General features: G+C 43.5%; 1 protein-coding gene across 1 annotated transcript; it reads right to left on the bottom strand.

Moving 5' to 3' along the window:
* Window positions 1-8,752: 8,752 nt before the first annotated feature.
* LOC125536583 (protein DETOXIFICATION 12) lies at window positions 8,753-17,347 on the bottom strand. Its single transcript, XM_048699823.2, has 7 exons — window positions 16,889-17,347; window positions 14,485-15,029; window positions 11,490-11,576; window positions 11,352-11,408; window positions 11,027-11,265; window positions 9,838-10,043; window positions 8,753-9,168 (listed from the first exon to the last, which is right to left on the bottom strand). Exons 1-7 carry the CDS (start codon window positions 17,162-17,164, stop codon window positions 9,118-9,120), a joined length of 1,461 nt encoding a protein of 486 aa, XP_048555780.1. The 5' UTR covers window positions 17,165-17,347; the 3' UTR covers window positions 8,753-9,117.
* Window positions 17,348-18,800: the final 1,453 nt, after the last annotated feature.

Genomic DNA, 18,800 nt, shown 5'->3' with positions numbered 1-18,800 from the left:
GACGATTTGAGTAGATATAGGTATATTTACTTAATGAAGCACAAGTCTGAAACGTTTGAAAAGTTCAAGCGATTTCAGAGTGAAGTTAAGGATCATCATAACAAGAAGATCAAATTCCTATGATCTGATCAATGAGAATTTCTGAGTTATGAGTTTGGCAAACACTTAAGACATTGTGGAATTGTTTCACAGTTGAAGCCACCTGGAACACCACAGGGTAATGGTGTGTCCGGACGTCGTAATCGAACCTTATGAAATATGGTGCGATCTATGATGTCTCTTACCAATCTAATGTTTTCATTTTGAGGTTATGCGTTAGAGACAGCTGCATTCACTTTAGATAGGACACCATCTAAGTTCGTTGAAACAACGTCGTGTGAACATTGGTTTGGCAAGAAACCAAAGTTGCCACTTCTTAATGTTTGGGGCTGCGATGCTTAAGGCTTCAGTCGGAGAAGCTCGAACCCAAAGCGGACAAACACATCTTCATAGGATACCCAAAGGTGACAGTTGGGTACACCTTCTATCTCAGATCCGAGGGCAAATTGTTTGTCGCTAAGAACGAGTCCTTTCTCGAGAAGGAGTTTCTCTCGAAAGAATTGAGTGGGAGGAAGATAGAACTTGATGAGGTTGTCGAACCTTTACTTCAACCAGAGAGTGATGCAACACAGAAAGATGTTTTCTGTGGTGCCTACGTCTGTTGAATAGGAAGTTAATGATAGTGATCATGAAGCTTCGGATCAAGTTGCTATCGAACCTCGTAGGTCGACAAGGATATGTACTACTCCTGAGTGGTACGGTAATCCTGTCTTAGATATCATGTTGTTAGACAACAATGAACCTTCGAGCTATGGAGAAGCGATGGTGGGCTCGTATTCCAACAAATGGTTAGAAGCCATGAAATCTGAGATAGGATCCATATATCAGAACAAAGTATGGACTTTGGTGGACTTGCCCGATGATCGGCAAGCCATTGAGATAAATGGATCTTTTAAAAAGAAGACGGACGTGGGCGGTAATGTTACCGTGTATGAAGCTCGACTTGTGGGAAAGAGTCTTTTCACAAGTTCAAGGAGTTGACTACGATGAGAATTTCTCACCCGTAGCGATGCTTAAGTCCGTCGGAATCATGTTAGCATTAGCTGTATTTTTTGATTATGAAATCTTACAGATGGATGTCAAAACAAGTTTTCTTACCAGTTTTCGTAAGAAAAGTTGTATGTGATAGAATAAAAGGTTTTGACGATCCTAAGGATGCTAAAAGGTATGCTGGCTCTAGCAATCCTTCTATGGACTAGAGCAAGCATCTCGGAATCGGAATATATGTTTTGATGGAGTGATCAAAGCTTTTAGGTTTATACAATGTTTGCTAGAAACTTGTATTTACAAGAAAGTGAGTGGGAGCACTATAACATTTCTGATAAGTATATGTGGATGACATATTGCTGATTCGAAATAATGTAGAATTTCTGGAAAGCATAAACGGTTGTTTGAAGAGTGTTTTTCAAAGGAAGACCTGGATAAAGCTGCTTACAAATTGGGCATCAAGATCTATAGAGATAGATCAAAACGCCTGATGATACTTTCAAAGAACGCACACCTTGACATGTTTTTGAAGGAGTTCAAAATAGAACAATCAAAGAAGGGGTTCTTACCTGAGTTGTAAGGTGTGAAGTTGAGTAAGAATCAAAGCTTGACCATGGCAGAAGAAAGAGGAAGGACGAAGGTCGTCCCCTATGCTCTTGTCATAGGCTCTATACGGTATGCCATGCTGAGTACCGCACCTGATGTGTGCCTTGCCACATGTCTGGCAAGAGGGTACAAAGGTGATCTAGGAGTAGATCACCAGATAGCGGTCAAAATTATCCTTAGAGGAATAAGGAAATGTTTCTCGGTTATGGAGGTGATAAAGAGTTCGACATAAAGAGTTACGTCGATGCAAGCTTAACACCTATCTGGATAGCTCTGAGTAGAGATACCGGATACGTATAATGGAGCAATAATTTGGAATAGCTCCAAGTGGAACATGGTAGCAGCATCTACAATATAAAGTTTTGCTTAATACATAGGGATCTGAATATGGCAAGACCCGTTGACTACAACCTCTCTCACAACCATAACATGATCAAACCCAAAACTCTTTGAGTGTTTATCACATAGTGATGTGAACTAGATCATTGAGTCTAGTAGACTCTTGGATGTTGGTCACATAGCGATGTGACCTGTGAGTGTTGATCACATGGCGATGTGAACTAGATTATTGACTCTAGTGCAAGTGGGAGATTGTTGGAAATATGCCCTAGAGGCAATAATAAATTGGTTATTATTATATTTCCTTGTTCATGATAATCGTTTATTATCCATGCTATAATTGTATTGATAGGAAACTCAGATACATGTGTGGATACATAAACAACACCATGTCCCTAGTAAGCCTCTAGTTGACTAGCTCGTTGATCAATAGATGGTTACGGTTTCCTGACCATGGACATTGGATGTCGTTGATAACGGGATCACATCATTAGGAGAATGATGTGATGGACAAGACCCAATCCTAAGCCTAGCACAAGATCGTGTAGTTCGTTTGCTAAAGCTTTTCTAATGTCAAGTATCATTTCCTTAGACCATGAGGTTGTGCAACTCCCGGATACCGTAGGAGTGCTTTGGGTGTGCCAAACGTCACAACGTAACTGGGTGGCTATAAAGGTACACTACAGGTATCTCCAAAAGTGTCTGTTGGGTTGGCACGAATCAAGACTGGGATTTGTCACTCCGTGTAAACGGAGAGGTATCTCTGGGCCCACTCGGTAGGACATCATCATAATGTGCACAATGTGACCAAGGAGTTGATCACGGGATGATGTGTTACGGAATGAGTAAAGAGACTTGCCGGTAACGAGATTGAACAAGGTATCGGATACCGACGATCGAATCTCGGGCAAGTACAATACCGCTGGACAAAGGGAATTGTATACGGGATTGATTGAGTCCTTGACATCGTGGTTCATCCGATGAGATCATCGTGGAGCATGTGGGAGCCAACATGGGTATCCAGATCCCGCTGTTGGTTATTGACCGGAGAGTTGTCTCGGTCATGTCTGCATGACTCACGAGCCCGTAGGGTCTACACACTCAAGGTTCGATGACGCTAGGGTTATTAGGAAGACTTGTATGTGATTACCGAATGTTGTTCGGAGTCCCGGATGAGATCCCGGACATCACGAGGAGTTCCGGAATGGTCCGGAGATAAAGATTTATATATGGAAAGTTGTTGTTCGGGTTCCGGGAAAAGTTCGGTTTTTTCCGGTATTGTACCGGGAAGCTTCCGGAAGGTTCCAGAGGATTCCGGAGGGGTCCGGAGGTCCGGAAAAAGTTCCACCACATCCAATACAGCAGCATGGGCTGTAGGGGGGCGCCCTAACCTTAATGGGCCAAGGGCACCAGCCCCCCCAAGGCCCATGCGCATGGGAGAGGGAAAACCCTAAGGGGGAGGGCCTCCACTTGGCTTGGGAGGCACTCCTCCCCCCCCTTGGCCGCCGCCCCCAACCCTGGATGGGATCTAGGGGGCCGGCCCCCCTCTCCTCCCACCTATAAATAGTAGAGGGGTGGGAGGGCGGCCACACCCTTGAACCTGGCGCAGCCCTCCCTCCTCCTACCTTCTCCTCCTCCTCCATGGTGCTTGGCGAAGCCCTGCCGGAGAATCACAAGCTCCTCCACCACCACACTGTCGTGCTGTTGGACTTCTTCCTCAACCTCTCCCTCCTCCTTGCTGGATCAAGGCATGGGAGACGTCTCCGTTCCGTACGTGTGTTGAACGCGGAGGTGCCGTCCGTTCGGCACTAGGATCATCGGTGATTTGGATCACGACGAGTACGACTCCATCAACCCCGTTCACTTGAACGCTTCTGCTTAGCGATCTACAAGGGTATGTAGATGCACTCTCCTTACCCTCGTTGCTAGATTACTCCATAGATTGATCTTGGTGATGCGTAGAAAATTTTGAATTTCTGCTACGATCCCCAACATATATTTGATCAGACCACATATTGAACTTGTATTTATGTATGTGCCTTGCAAGTGTATCTTCTTCTAGGCTAACTATTTGAAGAACAAAACCAACCGTTCTAAAGTGAAATTCCAACAAACAATAGGATCTCGTAGCTATATTGCACACTGCGAGGCTCTTGTATTGCTTTGTTCCCGCCAGAGTTTGCCTTGCAGCTATGGTGGGTGTTGGCTCCGATTTAGTGGTGATGAGGCCCATATGGTTGTTCCCAGTGGTGGCTGCCCTCGGGCCTGGTGATGTGGTGGCCTAGTGTGACCTCGCAGCGGGCCTTTTGCTGGTGCTGCTCCCCCGCGTCTTCCAATGTCTATGGTTTTGCCGAGAGGTCCTGTCTTTTTCTCGAATACACACGAGTGTGTGTATCATTCTTTATAGAAAAAGGGGAGGAAGACTCCCAAAAGATCCACTTGGTTTACAATATGTACATGCGGGGATACATTCCCGACTCCACTCTACACATAGACGGATTACTCCTGACCGACCCACATGCTACCTAACTCCTTGAACCCTCTAGTGTCGTCTTTAAACAGTTCGGCTTTGGCCCAGACCTTTCCTTCCTCTCGGAGTCGTTCCATGACCCTCGTAAGCGATGGGGTAGCCCCATTAAAAACGATGTCATTTCGGTGTTTCCAAATCATCCACATGGCAAGGAGGCATTTAACCCTTGTCGACCTCCGGTGTGTTAGATCTTGGTCCTGTCTCATGCACCATGCCCTAAGGATTTCACCCTACAGTGGCTCGAGCTCTTGACGTCCAGTCATCTCACCCATCCCATGGCAGACTTGCCTTGCGAAAACGCAATCGATTAGCAGGTGTTGTATTGACTCCTCGTGCTGGTCACATAGGAGACATGCTCCTGGTGCGGTATCCTTCACCTGGCCAATCTATCCGAAGTTCAGCATCTGTCCTGGATCACCAGCCACATGAAGAAGCGACATTGCAAGGGCGCTTTTGACTTCCAGGTGAATGAAGACGTTGGCGGCACCTCAAGGCCCATGAATTTGGCCGTGTAGGAGGACCGGGCCGAGAAGCGTCCATCATGCTCCCAGGCCCAGAGAGTTTTGTCCTCCACCCCTTCCAATAGTTGCGTGGCCTCAATCCTCGGCCACAGTCCGAGGAACTGACCTAGTGCCCTGGCCGATAGGTCTAGACCAATGTCACCTGCCCATGTACCATTTGTGAGTGCATCTGAAATCCGCCTTGTGTCTCGGATGTGTCTCGGTATGCGGTTGTAGATGTCCGGAGCCAGCTCTCATATCCGGTAGCCGTCAATCCACCGGTATTGCAAGAATGGCGTGCTCTGGCCATTGGCCACTGATGTTCTTGCCGCAGCATGGTATAGGGCCTGAGATTCGGCCGGTACCTCAATGTGGAACTCCGCCCAGGCCGTTCCTTGTGTGTCTTTTGTAGCCAAGGCCACCTTACTTGTAGTGCCTCGTTCAACCATCTCAGATTTGGTATTCCTAATCCACCGGCCCACTTTGGCCTGCATACGCTTTCCCATGCCATTGCGCAATTTCCTCGTGTTGCTTCTTTCTTGCCACACCAAAGGAATCCTCGGCAAATCTTAATAAGCGTTGTGATGGTTTTTGCCGGAAGATTCATAGCAAGCATGGAGTGTATTGGTATTGCGCAGAGTACTGACAAGATGAGCGTGAGGTGTCCACTCTTCGGTAGCATTGCCGCCTTCCAATGCAGCAGGCAGTCCGCAAGTTTGTCCACCAGTACTTGTAACTGAGCCGTTGATTGCTTTCTTAAAGTGAGCGGCAGCCCCAGATAGGTGCACGGGAATGAGGCGCTCGTGCACCCTAGCAACGAACAGACTAGTGCAATCTCATCTTGGGAGCAACAGGTAGATAGTGCAGCGCTCTTGTTCATGTTGACAGCTAGCCCAGAAGCATGTCCAAAATGGCCCAAAATGGCCCCACAAGTGCGGGCCTCAAGCTCGGTTGGCTTGAAGAATACCATGACGTCATCAACGAACGAGGATACACGTTGTTGCAATCCCAATATAGTCAGTGGAGTGAGTAGTCCTTGTTCCATATCGTACTGGAAATGGCAGCGTAGGGGCTCCATGCAAAGGATAAATTGCATAGGTGAAAGTGGAGCACCTTGCCGAAGCCCCTAGCAGGGAAGGATCGGCCTGCCAGGCGAGTCGTTTATCATTATTCTCATCGACGAAGTGGCCAGGAGGCCACATACCCATGCTCTCCACCGATCTCCGAACCCAACCCTTTCCAAAACTGCTAGCACAAATGGTCATTTCACCGCGTCGAACGCCTTGGTAATAACAAGCGTGAGCATGACCGTTGGGTGTCGGAGTGCGTGGAGCTGCCTCGCCATGCACTGCACAAACATAAAGTTGTCGAGATATCCTTTTCGACGCTCGTTAGCGTCAAACAGAGAAGCCTTCACGCAGGGTTCACTTAAGAATTTGCCCAAACGGGTCAGCCCATTCTCAGAGGAGTGAGCAAAATAAAAACTATCACGAAAGATGCCATCGTACGATGAAGTCGAATCGAACCATGGAACTAACGCTGAATGACAGTTGTGCCAGCCGATGCAACTAGGGACTAGGTTTGTCTTAAATTACAACGCCACGCTTGAAGTAATATGTGCACGGGCAGATCATCTGTTTTTGAATCTTCCCTAAAAGACTTGAACAATGTGTTCTTGCACAAATTTCAAAACTTAAATAAACTTCTAAAACGTATTTTTTAAACCTGAAAAATTATTTAAAACATGAGTAAAATTATGAAATTCCAAACATTTATTGTTTTTTATGTTTGATACAGAATTAAATATATATTAAATTTTTTGGCAATATATGCTGAAAAATTTGTCACCGCACATTAAACAATTTTGATATACACTAAACAATATTTAAACACACTGGATATTTTTGTGATATACGATGAACACTTTTAAATATATATTGAGCATTTTGAGTAATATACGGTGAACAATTTTAACTACACATTGAACAATTTTGTGATATACGCTAAACAAAAGTTAAATACACATTAAACATTTTTTGTGATATATGATGAACAATTTTTGAATTCTGAACAAATTTTCAAAAATTGAACTAAATTTGAAAACTTTGAACACTTTTTGAAATCATGGAAAAAATTGGAATTTTATAAAAATGAAAACAAAGGATAAAAGTAAAACAAAAAACGATAAATAAAATGAAAGGAAAAAAAGAAATAGAAACAAAAACAGAAAAAAGAAAACAGGGCAAACCAGAAAACCGACAAAAAACTAGGGAAAAAACCGGTTGAGGGAACCTTCTAGAAGGTTCCCAAAACCGGTTTGCCTGAAACTGCTCTAAAGCTTGAAGTGGACCGACCTGTTTTGTGGTGCTCGCTCGAGCGCTTCAGCGGAAGCACGGCACCTGGACACTCGCGAGTGTTAAATAGGGATTGCCGGTTCTGTCGACGTTCTCTACCAATGTGGTTTCGGCCCCGAGGACACATTATCTAAGTTCCTTCCGGCTCTCCAGTGTCCTGGCAGCTATGGCCCCGGCGGCTTTGATCGGCATCGCCTTCCAGTTCCTTGCTCGTTGGCATTGCCAGCTCCTACCACTTCCCCGCGGTGGTTCTCTCTGCCCCACTAACTCCCCGACCATGTCCACCTCCATGCCTCACCTTGAGCCTGATCCATTGTTCATGGTCCGGCGGCTCTTGGTGCCATCCTCCGGCGACAAGTGCAGCCCCACACCCCTATCTGTGGTGGCGGTTCTGACCGGCAGCCTGACTTCTGCATCTCCGATTTCCAACCTGACGGCTATGGAATTGCTTGGACTCAGGCCAGGGCGAAATCCCTGCTTGCCTTGCCGATGCTGGCAGCGGCGACACTCGCGGGGGTCGTTTTCCTTCTGAAGGTGCTGCCATGGCCTTCATCCACGCCCTTGTTCGAGCACAGGGGAAACCCTTGGTCTGGTTCTTCGGATCGGATGGCAAAGGAGTCACAACGTCGATTCTTGAAGGATCCATCTTGTTCGCTTGTGATTTCCCCGTGGTTGGCTCTGGTGATGTTGGCTGTCGTGGCGATTTTGGCCTACCCCTCTACTTCGGGGCTTGTTTGGTATAGTTGTATTGTACCCTTTGTTTGGGTCGAGCATCCACTTGCTCTCTGATCATGGCACCATGTACACGTCATCTTATGCTCATGTATTATGTTGTACTCTCCCTTGTACTTATTCTATTTCCTTCTATCAATGAAATTATATGCAAACTTTGTGTATTCGTGAAAAAAGAAACAATGGTATCATATGGTTCTATGGCCCGCTCTACGCATGCTCTCAAACCACCGGTGGAAGTTGTAACGCCACGGAAGTGGAACCTTCCTCCCAGGGGATGGGCAAAGCTGAATAATCAAGCAGGTGCAAGCATGGTTCTTAGATATGATTTAGTGGCCATCATATTTTCTTCGTGTCGCCAACTTTTCTCGACTTCAGAAGCTAAGTTAGGTGCATGCATGGAAGCTGTCTCTCTTGCTTTGCAACGGTGTGAAATGACGGTGATCATCAAAGTAGATGCCCCCGAGGTAGTGAATTTGGTCCAGAATAGTGACAATGAGAGGTCTATCTACGCTTCTTTACTGCTTGAGATCAAGACACTAATGTCTTCTCGTCAGACTTGTATTACTCAAGTAAACCATAGTCAGAACACGGTTAGACACTCATTAACAAATTATGCTTGTATTGAGGGTATAACTGTTGTTAGACCGCGTCCTGCAAAGACAGTTGATCTTTGTGACAAAGAATGTAAGCCCGGCAGTGATTGACTAATACAAAGCTTGCCCGCAAAAAAAAATCCAATACAAGGGAAGATAGGCACCACGCAAAACAACCTATCAAGAAAGAAAAAACAGTAAAACACCACCAGTCCACCATGAAACCACACCATGCCAAACTGAGCCAATTGTGTGAAAATTTTCTTTGCGCGTGACAAGAACATCGATGATGCTTTTCTCAAAGTAATTAAAGGTAACTAGAATTCTCTGATTATTTAGCTCTTCAAAATTTTGACATGGCACCTCTTCAAGTCTTATTGTGTTGGAAGCCTGTCTTCAAATACTCTCTCCTTAGCCTTGTCAGCCTGCAAATAGACACAATATAACTTATATATACATCATAGTTCACAGGTATGACTTCAAAGCAATATAGGAAACAAGCATCTAGGCCAATCTGATCCAATTCTTATGAAGTATTACTGGTTTCTTTCGCATAACATCAGTCACACCGATATACAACCTCCATTTTTTTCTTAACCGTCCAATTGTTGATAAATTAGTCTTGGTCAGTTCATTAATCACGCATCCATCAAAGCGGGGCGATGGCCCGTGAAAACAAAATAACATGCACCTGCGGCCTAGCAAAACTGTGAATTTAAACCAGGTATAGGTCGCTTCAGAGTTTAGACTGAATTTTGTTTCAATCACCTTCCCCCTTCTCCATCTTGGGACAACACCGGCAGAGGGGCAGAGGTCCATTGATGGATGATTGGGCAGTGACAAGAGTAAAAAAAAGTGTCCCGGAGAAAATCAAACACGTTGACGTATCAATGAACTTGGAATCACGTTTGATTTCCAACAGCATGCCACATATTTATTTTATTTATTTTTTATCCCAGGGTCCTGTTGTTTAGGGTTTAGATAGAGGAAACCTCAGTTATAGCAATGAAAGATTCACGGAAAGGAGAAGCATTGGCGACATCAACGAAGTGTTATGGATAAGAAACAGACTTTAAAATGGAGAAAGAACTTACCATCTTGTCCCATTTTGTAGTGGCAGTTATCACAGATAGGAGAGTGACCTGTGTGGCTCCACCAGCTATCATGCCAATCCAAAATCCCATTCCTCTTAGTTGCATTGTAAAACCAAAAAAGAGTGCAACGGGGATCCCAACAAGATAGAATGCACCCAGGTTGACATACGCGCCTAAATGCTGCCATCCACAGCCCCGAGAAACACCTGTCACAATAAAAGCATTAAACAGGACATCACATAACTATAAACAGGGCATCACATCACAAAGTCAATACAGTTCAAGATTCTGCATAATAGCAAAAATCATACTGTTTTGACTCCGCACAACTTAAATGATGGATCTCTTTACATATATTGCCTCATATGAGATTATAGACTACATATTCCATATTCTGTTAAGTCATACATCCTCAAATCACATTCTGTTATTTATATATATCTACCCATGATGAACTTTCGAACACACCCAAGAATTTAATTTCCATTAACCTTATTGCATTAATGATGACCAACAACGGCACTGCCCTTGCAATGAATATGAGTACATAACAAGTACACAATTTCCATAGAGCCCTTCATCTAGTGCCGACAATTTATTCACCACTGATCTTCGACATATGGGGTGTAAAGATAATAGAGATGAGGCTTGGAGTGCGAGGGGATCATGTCGAAGCCTATAGAGACAATAGTTATCCATGTTCGGCCACGAGATGGGTAATAGCCCAATGTCAAGCTTATATTTATGGTGTATTGATATGGAGAGCAAAATACAAGAGCTAGATTCGATCTATGAGCTAGATCTTAAGCTTGGTGAAGATGCTTCTGTCTAGGACTTTGCAATCTGAATCGGCTTAAATCTTTGGCGTTGGCTTCTTGGTCTTTATATAGGGGGCATCATCTTGATTGGCAACTCTTGTATCTCCGACATGATATGATCTGGTGGCGCTGACTAGGTAAAATCTTCTAGATAAATTAAGATCCTGGACTTACTACATCACCATTGATTATCCCTCCGAGTACCTACCGTATATCTACGTGCAGGCTCCCGAACCCTAGGCACTTATAGGTTGATTCAGTCATCATCATACGTTGATACGGCATACATTCTGGTAGTTTAGCACTACTTATCGACATCTAGTTTAATTTATGATGCTACTGACAGTATGTAATGCGAAAGACATGGATACCTGAAAGGACTCCTTGGAAGCTGTCTGTAATGACTGAAATGGAAAGTACGGGTACCATTCTGGTGACATAATCTACAACCTCCTCCTCGTTGCTGAATGCAATTCCAATGAAGTGGCGCAGGGCTAGAAGAGTTGTGCTCACCAGGACTGCTGAACAAACTACAATTGACAAAGCAACACCTACCACCAAGCGAGCACCTTCTGGGTTGCCAGCACCTAGTTCATTTGAGACACGCACACTGGGACATGGATATGACATATGTTAGCTTGTTAAATTCGATAGAAACAAGTATAACTGACGATAGAAATAAATGTGCTAGCCGACCTTGCAGCTGTTCCAATACCGTAAGGAAGATTGTACAACAGCACCACTGTAGATATGCTGTTCAAAAGGACATCAATTTGGTAAACGTCATAGCACATGATGCAAGAATATCTTATTTAAAGTTCTACTGATGCATACCATATAGAAAGCACAGAAGTTTCAAGTGCTGGATTTGGTAAGATCCCAGAAAGCAGAACAAGCAGCTCGTAAGACCACCATTCAAGGCTGTGGTCAAGGAAAGTGAGATTAATATCTGGAGGGGAGAGGATACCAAACTGGAAGCTTAACTGAGGTAAGATTATGCAAGAAAATTGAGGTTCAGGAATTTCTTAACTAGACGTAATATATGTATAGAGCTTATCTACTTCGCTGTAAGAGGGAAGGAAGCATATTTCCAGTGGTATTGCGAGTGAATAATCTGTACTATGTTAATACCAAGTGGCCAAGATAACTCTTTCCTTCATCTGGCAAGTACTACCTCTGTTTCTAAATATACTACCTCCTTTCCAGTTTATAAGGCTTGCGCGTATCCCTAGATCTATAATTTGACCAACATAAGATGAGTTGTATAGTCTAAAAATTATATCATTACAAAGTAGACGATTTGAAGTTTCTAATGATATATATTTTATAATATATAAAATATATAACTTCGCACACAGTAGATTTTTTGTTAAACTTAATATGAATTTAAACAAGAGAGAAACATCATTCTTTATAGTACATTAGTACTATTAATTTTCATTACAAGTACTCGGCCTAGTTCTAAACTTCTCATGACAAGGGATGGAGACTATTTTTGTTAAAACTTGTCAAGTTTTTACATTTTACAACAATAAAGCCTTTCAGTCCCAAACAGTTGGGATAGGCTCAAGTTTTTACATTTTAAATACTATAAATTCATCTTTTGCATGAGAGACAGATGTACAAAACAACTGTATATATGTTTTTTTTTGTAATAGTTGTTATCGAATCATGTTGCCAATTTGTTCACTAGTGTCTAAAGATAATTCCTCACTGGATTACAAATCCTACTTGGACGGGGTCATGCCCCATGAAAGTGCACATATTTTTGAAATTTTGAAAATACCATTTGAAAAGCACAAGACACACTGTATAAAATTCTCAAAATAACAGATAGTGTCACTAGGGAAGAGTGAATATTCTATCTTGCAAGGTTTGAACTTCAAATACAACTCTGCGAAATACAGCAAAGACAAAAATCACTGCAAACAATACCAAAACTTAGTTTTACTGATTCGCAGTCGTTTGTCATTTTTGTATGTTGCAAAGGACATTGGAAGCGAAGTTGAAATTTGCATGGAAGTACAACACACACACTTTAACTACAACAACTTAAAAACTTCCTCATGTGCTTTTGAACAGCGTTATCATATTTGCAGAAAGATGCCCATTTTCACAGGATATGTTTGTGTAGTCAGATAAGTGGGCAGCAAATACTAATTACTCATATTCCTTTTCCAGTTTTATTAGAACTAGTTAAATTAAATATTTATAAATAGAAGAAGTACAGTCAACAGGCTCATCCAGAGCATGGTGGCCCAACAACAACGAATAAAAAGCCCATTGTCATAGAATATGTGCTTCAATGCTTGTAGTCAGACAAGTAGACTGCAAAAGTTGGCTACGATCCTTTCTGACTTGAATTAGGACTAGGCGACTTAGTCTATATAAACCAAAAAAGTTTAGCCCACAGGCTCATCCAGAGAATGGCAGCTAAATCTCATTGAACAGAAGGTACAGACAATTAGGGTCACGTGTATGGGTTAAAGCCTAATGTTTCATAATAATCATTAGATTTTTAATGTGGAAACCCGCATTACGAATAGTCATGAGGTCACAAATTGAGAACCCTTTCATAATACTGTGCGAGTGCAAATGTTTCATGAAAACAAATACTCACTGTTGAGAAAATTCGAACGACAATGAATCATTTGTTGTTATGCAATATTTCACAATACTATCTAAAAAATGGTCGCAGCTTTCATCAAATTGTAACATGCAGGTATATAAGAGCTCTTAAAACACAAAATCGACATTTTTCTTCAAAAAATACATAATTTGGAGATTTGGTATTGCATATTATGGTTCCTCTATTTGTAATACACATTCTTCTAGTTTTCTTACTTCTCCTTTTCGTACATACCGTCTTACAGTTTTGTAGTGGGGTTACCTCCGCAGTGCACATTCATCGGATAAAAATCTAGTGAACATCCCTTTACATACTAGTAGTTCATTTCTTCCTTTCTTTATTTCTTCATTCTCTATACTACATTTTTATTTAAGTTTTTTCTACTGTCATTTTGTAGTTTTTTCTTGCTTAGAACAAATAAGAGAAATTCAGTATACTCCTCCGAAAGTATTGCAGCCTAGCTTTGCTACAAATGCAAATTATGCTCAAACAACCAGCTACTTGTTCAGATACATTGCCCGGTGCACTACATCGAGCGGCAACTAATATATGGGGAGCTATCCCGCTAGCAGGAAGCTATTTCCCAATGGTGAAAACAGACTTCAATTTTGACATTCCATTTGAGAGCAGTAACTTAGTGAATTTTGAAATCGGTTTTTAAAAGGCCGATACATCATGAATTTTTGAAGATACTTCCTCCGTCCCATAATATAAGACGTGTCTGCAAACTGTTTTAGCTTGCAAAAACATCTTATATTCTGAGACAGAGGGAGTAGCTTTTTCTAACCAATAAACCTAGTACGGGGGAGTGTTATGCCATTAAAAAACAAAAATAGTAGGTGCGAAAAAACATAAGTAGAAAGACATCCAACTTTACCCAATAATACAAATAAAATACCCAGATTTATCACATAGAGATAACACTAGTATTATCAATTATCACTTCATTATAATTATAATCTTAATAATTTGGCTAACAATGCCAAAAGGTGTGTACTGGAGACCATTTCAATGTCCACAGGGACAAGTAAAACAGAATGAAGAGTACGTTAGCATACATGAGTATTGCTGTATTGGATAATATTTGGGTGGACAAAGTATGGGAAACACTCATCAAACTAACAAGGCATCATATTAACGTTCATGCTAGAGTCTAAAGCGACATCAATATGGAAACATGTTCAGATGACATTTACTTACCAAATCATAAGAGCCGATGGTACAGCCAAACGCATGAAACTGCCAATTCCTTTAAAAGCTTCCCACGTGAGTGGAGCACGTGTTTTCTCACAAGAAGGTGAGAACTTGATGTAAAGACCAAGAACAATCACTTCAACCCAATCGCAGATGCTGACGGATAAAGCAGCTCCAGCATTACCCATACCAACTTTATAAACCAGGAACCAACACAGAGGAATAAATACAGCGAGTGTGATCATGGAGCTAAGAACCATAGGGAAAATGAGGCTCTGACACTGCAGAAACTTTGAAAAGCATTGAGCAACACTGAAGGCAAATAAACCAGGGATAAGCCACAATGCATATTTCCCAGCCTCATTTGCAATTTCTGGTTGCTGACCTATGAGAGGAAGTACTTCCGGAATGAAAACCCATACAATGGCGATGGGCACACTCACAATAAGAAGTACAATGATGGACCTGTAGGTATATAAGGATAACTTATGATACTGTTCTGCTCCATAGGCCTGCCCACAAATAGTTTCCAATGCGCATGCCAGTCCTATCTAAAAGGAAACTGCATCAGTAATGAATTGACGAATCATACACATACTGTTCAGGAATAAACGGAAGAGGAACTAGGATGAACTGAAGAGATATGCTGAAAGAATGGTAGGAATAACAATGATGCTTGTGCAAGGCGGGCAACAATTGCTGATTACAAGAATATGAAAGTTTTAATACAAGATATCAGGGTTTACATGGTTTAAACTAACACCTACGCCAAGATTATTCTAACTTAATTAAGATCTATATTTATAAGTGCAGGAAGACTGGGATAGTCAACAGGATAGAGATTTGGGTCCAAGTACCACTGCATATAGTGTGAACATCATGTTTACTAGTTAGATCTGATCATTGTATTGCAACAATCCTAGTTGCGGAACCGCCTCGTAACAGGAAATTGGTGGAACCACATCGTGTCATGGCCTGCAGCTCTCACTGCGCCGTTTCCCCCGCAAAAACGGTCACGCTGGAGATGTCCCATTTCCATGACCAAGAATCAGGTGTTCCAGGGGGGTGGTATTCACATCCTGGATCAGCTCGAATATTTGCACTGCTTGAGTGTACATAACATAGAGATGGGGGCTTAATGTCTCTAATCCATCTTTGCATCAGCTAGACCTTCAGTGACATGTATGAATATATGTTTGAGGCCAATATATATACTGTCATGGTACATAAAACCTCTAGTTACATTAATGAAATCACTACGCATAAGATAAAGCATTGGACCAAGTGAGCTGAAAGTATCAATATAGTATGAATTTATAATTTTTCACAAACTACCATTTGTCTCTCGTATCCTGTGAGCAACTAAACTAGGACAATACTACAACTAACCTATACTGTTTGAGGCCTCCTATGAGATGATGTAACTGGCTGTGTTTAAAACTAGTTAGGGAACTCTTGGGATATACTCTTGTGCAGCTATCTGTTTGTATTCTACTTGCTTCTGTTTGGCCATCTTCTGATGAAGTTACACTTAAGCTCTCGTGATCTACAGTACATATGTTGGAGACTGGGTTTTCAATTAAGGGAAAGTACCAACTTATAACCAGACTAAAAATATGACAATCGAACTGGCAAATCTCTCTCACCCGATTGAATCAAGATGACTCAGATCAACCTCAAAAGAGGCGCCCTGAATATCCCAACTTGCACTTAACAGCCTTTGACTTTATAGTGATATCGGTAACCCACATTGATCTACGCCATCAAAATTCTGATACAAGTTTGTGCGCTTATAAGCTTATTATCCTCTTATGACGGTAGTTTTACCAGATATTCTTGCTGAAAACTGAAGTCCAACCAAAGCGAATAGGACACATGGAAGTAATCTAAACTCCAGTGTGGCTTTACCCTATGATAAGCAACACAAACAAATAAATCGTGTTTAGAAAGAGTATCACTTGAATTTGAAAGGTGAACCTGAAGCCTCCTTATTCGTAAGACTGGTACATGAGCCTTAGTAAGTTAGTAGTAGTGATATAATCGTCATATTGAAGAGACAAAACAGAGCACTGATGGTTGCGCCACATATTACAACCAACGACGCAAGTCCGAAATTGAAGCCCAAAGCACAAGCAAACAAAAGGTGGATTTTCAAAATTAGCATACAAATTCACGGGCCTTTTCATGTCACTGGTACGCATGTTTGACTTGCGGTCATCAACCACCCCGGCGTAAGCATTCGTACAAGCATCTCGTGGGTACTGAGTGTATACCAAGATAAGAAAAGTCATCTCCCATTCGCCCGTGGCGACTCACGACTAGCACGCACAATCTCATGATGCAAAAAATGTAAACAAAAAATGTGGAAGGAATGGCAAACGGAAAGGGGGGTTGGTGGGAGCGAGCTCACGAGGACGCTGAAGCCGGAGACGTTGGTGAGGGAGTTAGCGATGGCGGCACCAGCGAGCGCGACCTCGCCGAGGTGCCCCACCATGACGGTGGAGATGAGCTGCATCAACAGCTGCAGCAGCGCCACCGCGATCATCGGCGCAGCCAGCGCGGCCAGCCGGCCGGACTCCTCCGCCGCTTCCCTCCACCACGGCCGCTTGCCTCCCGCCTCATCGGGCACCTCCTTGTGCTCGCTCCCCCTGCTGAGCAGCAGCGGCGCCTCGGAGGAAGAGTCCATGGATGCCCGCCCCCGGACCACGCGAAGGGAGGTGGGTGTGGAAATGGAATGGGAAGAGGACCGGGGTTCGAGGACTCATCTCCTACAAGAATATCTCCTCTTATAAAGAGCGCAAGACATGGTTGGCTTCTACTAATTCCCATGTGTTCTCGTTCTTTTGAAATGAATTGAGAAACCGCCGTGGGTCAGGGTCAGGGCAGGTAGGATTGGGAGGCGGATGCTCCATTACGCCATTTGTCTTTCAAGTCAAAACCCTAACTGGTGGCGACTCGGGACATGGATAACGGGGCGGCGACCCTGGAAGGTGGTCCTTACGGTGGCTAGGCTTCTTGGTTGTTTAGACGATGAGGGCCGGGTGTAGCGGTGGGTGGTTCAAGTGCATTTCTGTCCTTCGCGGTAGTATTGCCCAGATCCGAATCTGGTGGCTGGTTCTCGTCGTGACTGGTTTGGGTGCCTCGTGGTGACACGGGTGAGCTATCGAACGAAAGCGTCGCGGTTTTGCGCCGACGGCGACGATATCTACATGTGTCATTATCTTTTTGAAGACGTCGTCGTGTTTCTCTTTTCCGTGGCGAGTCTCCTGGTGAAAACCTTTGTCCTTTTAGGTTCGGCAACGGCGGTGCTTGCATTCTTCTATTCAGTTTGTCATACAGTCTACAAGGTGTGAGCTTGGAGATGGCACCACTATATCATTCTAGTATGATCTTTGGATAGAGAATGGCCGGCTATCCCACTCCTTTTCAACCCTTTTCACCTTTGCCAGCTGCAAGTCTTGCACAGTCGCCTCACAGTACGTCTCTGGACACTGGATGATGCAACTTCACCCTAATCTATCTTACACAGCGTTGCGGGAGCTCAAGAGACTAACTCGGTTACTAAGTTGCATCTCACCAACAACTGCTAGAGCAGACATCAGGAGGCCGCTAGCGTTTGATAGCAAGATTTCTACGGCATTTTTTACAAGATGCTTGCGTTCAGGGGCAGGGACTGCCCGTTGGCCCGTTACATTTGGGACCGAATCATACACAAACGACACCGCGTCTTCCTATGGCTGGCCCTCAAGGACAGGCACAACACCCGGGATAACATGCTAAGGAAGCACTGGACAAGGCTTGTAAAGCACAACGGATGTGATTTATGCCCAGCAGCCGAAACTATGCATCATATAATGCTTAGATGCAAACTTGCACAAACTGTTTGGGCCAAGGCCGGCCTCCTGGATTTGGCAATCTCATGTGAGTCTGCAGCAAATTTCTTGGCCTCTGACATAGCAAAGGAGGCACATGGCGCGCTCTGGCATGTCTTCTTTGCAGCTGCTGCTGTTGCGCTTTGGCATGCTCGGAATGAGCAAGTTTTTCACAATAAGTGTTGGACAACTAGAAGGATTCTTACTGAGGTGGCCGACCTGATCAAGCTATGGACACTACGAGCACCCGAGGGAAATGTCAGGGAACGTCTATCTTCTTGGGCTGATGTAATTGTGCGAGAATAGCTCAAAAGTTTTCCCTGCATCCTGGCTTTACTTCTTTCCTTCCTTCCTTCCCTTTCCTTGTTTTATTTCCCGGGCTTGGTGTTGGCCTGCTGCACGCTCTGTGCGGCGCTCACAACGCCTTCATGTAAAAAGACTTTGGTCACC

This window comes from Triticum urartu, chromosome 2A, assembly GCF_056163025.1.
Source record: "Triticum urartu cultivar PI428250 chromosome 2A, HENAU_Tu73, whole genome shotgun sequence".
NCBI classification, from domain to species: Eukaryota; Viridiplantae; Streptophyta; class Magnoliopsida; order Poales; family Poaceae; genus Triticum; species Triticum urartu.
This window is presented reverse-complemented; position numbering and strand designations above follow the sequence as displayed.

Bases quoted from the DNA above. Each gene is read 5' to 3' on its own strand.
- LOC125536583 (XM_048699823.2), bottom strand. From the start codon at position 17,164: ATGGACTCTTCCTCCGAGGCGCCGCTGCTGCTCAGCAGGGGGAGCGAG. The intron at 10,044-11,026 runs GTATCCATGTCT...TTATTGTGACAG, and splicing joins CTTCCAAGGAGTCCTTTCAG to GTGTTTCTCGGGGCTGTGGA. The intron at 9,169-9,837 runs GTAAGTTCTTTC...GTCTATTTGCAG, and splicing joins CTACAAAATGGGACAAGATG to GCTGACAAGGCTAAGGAGAG.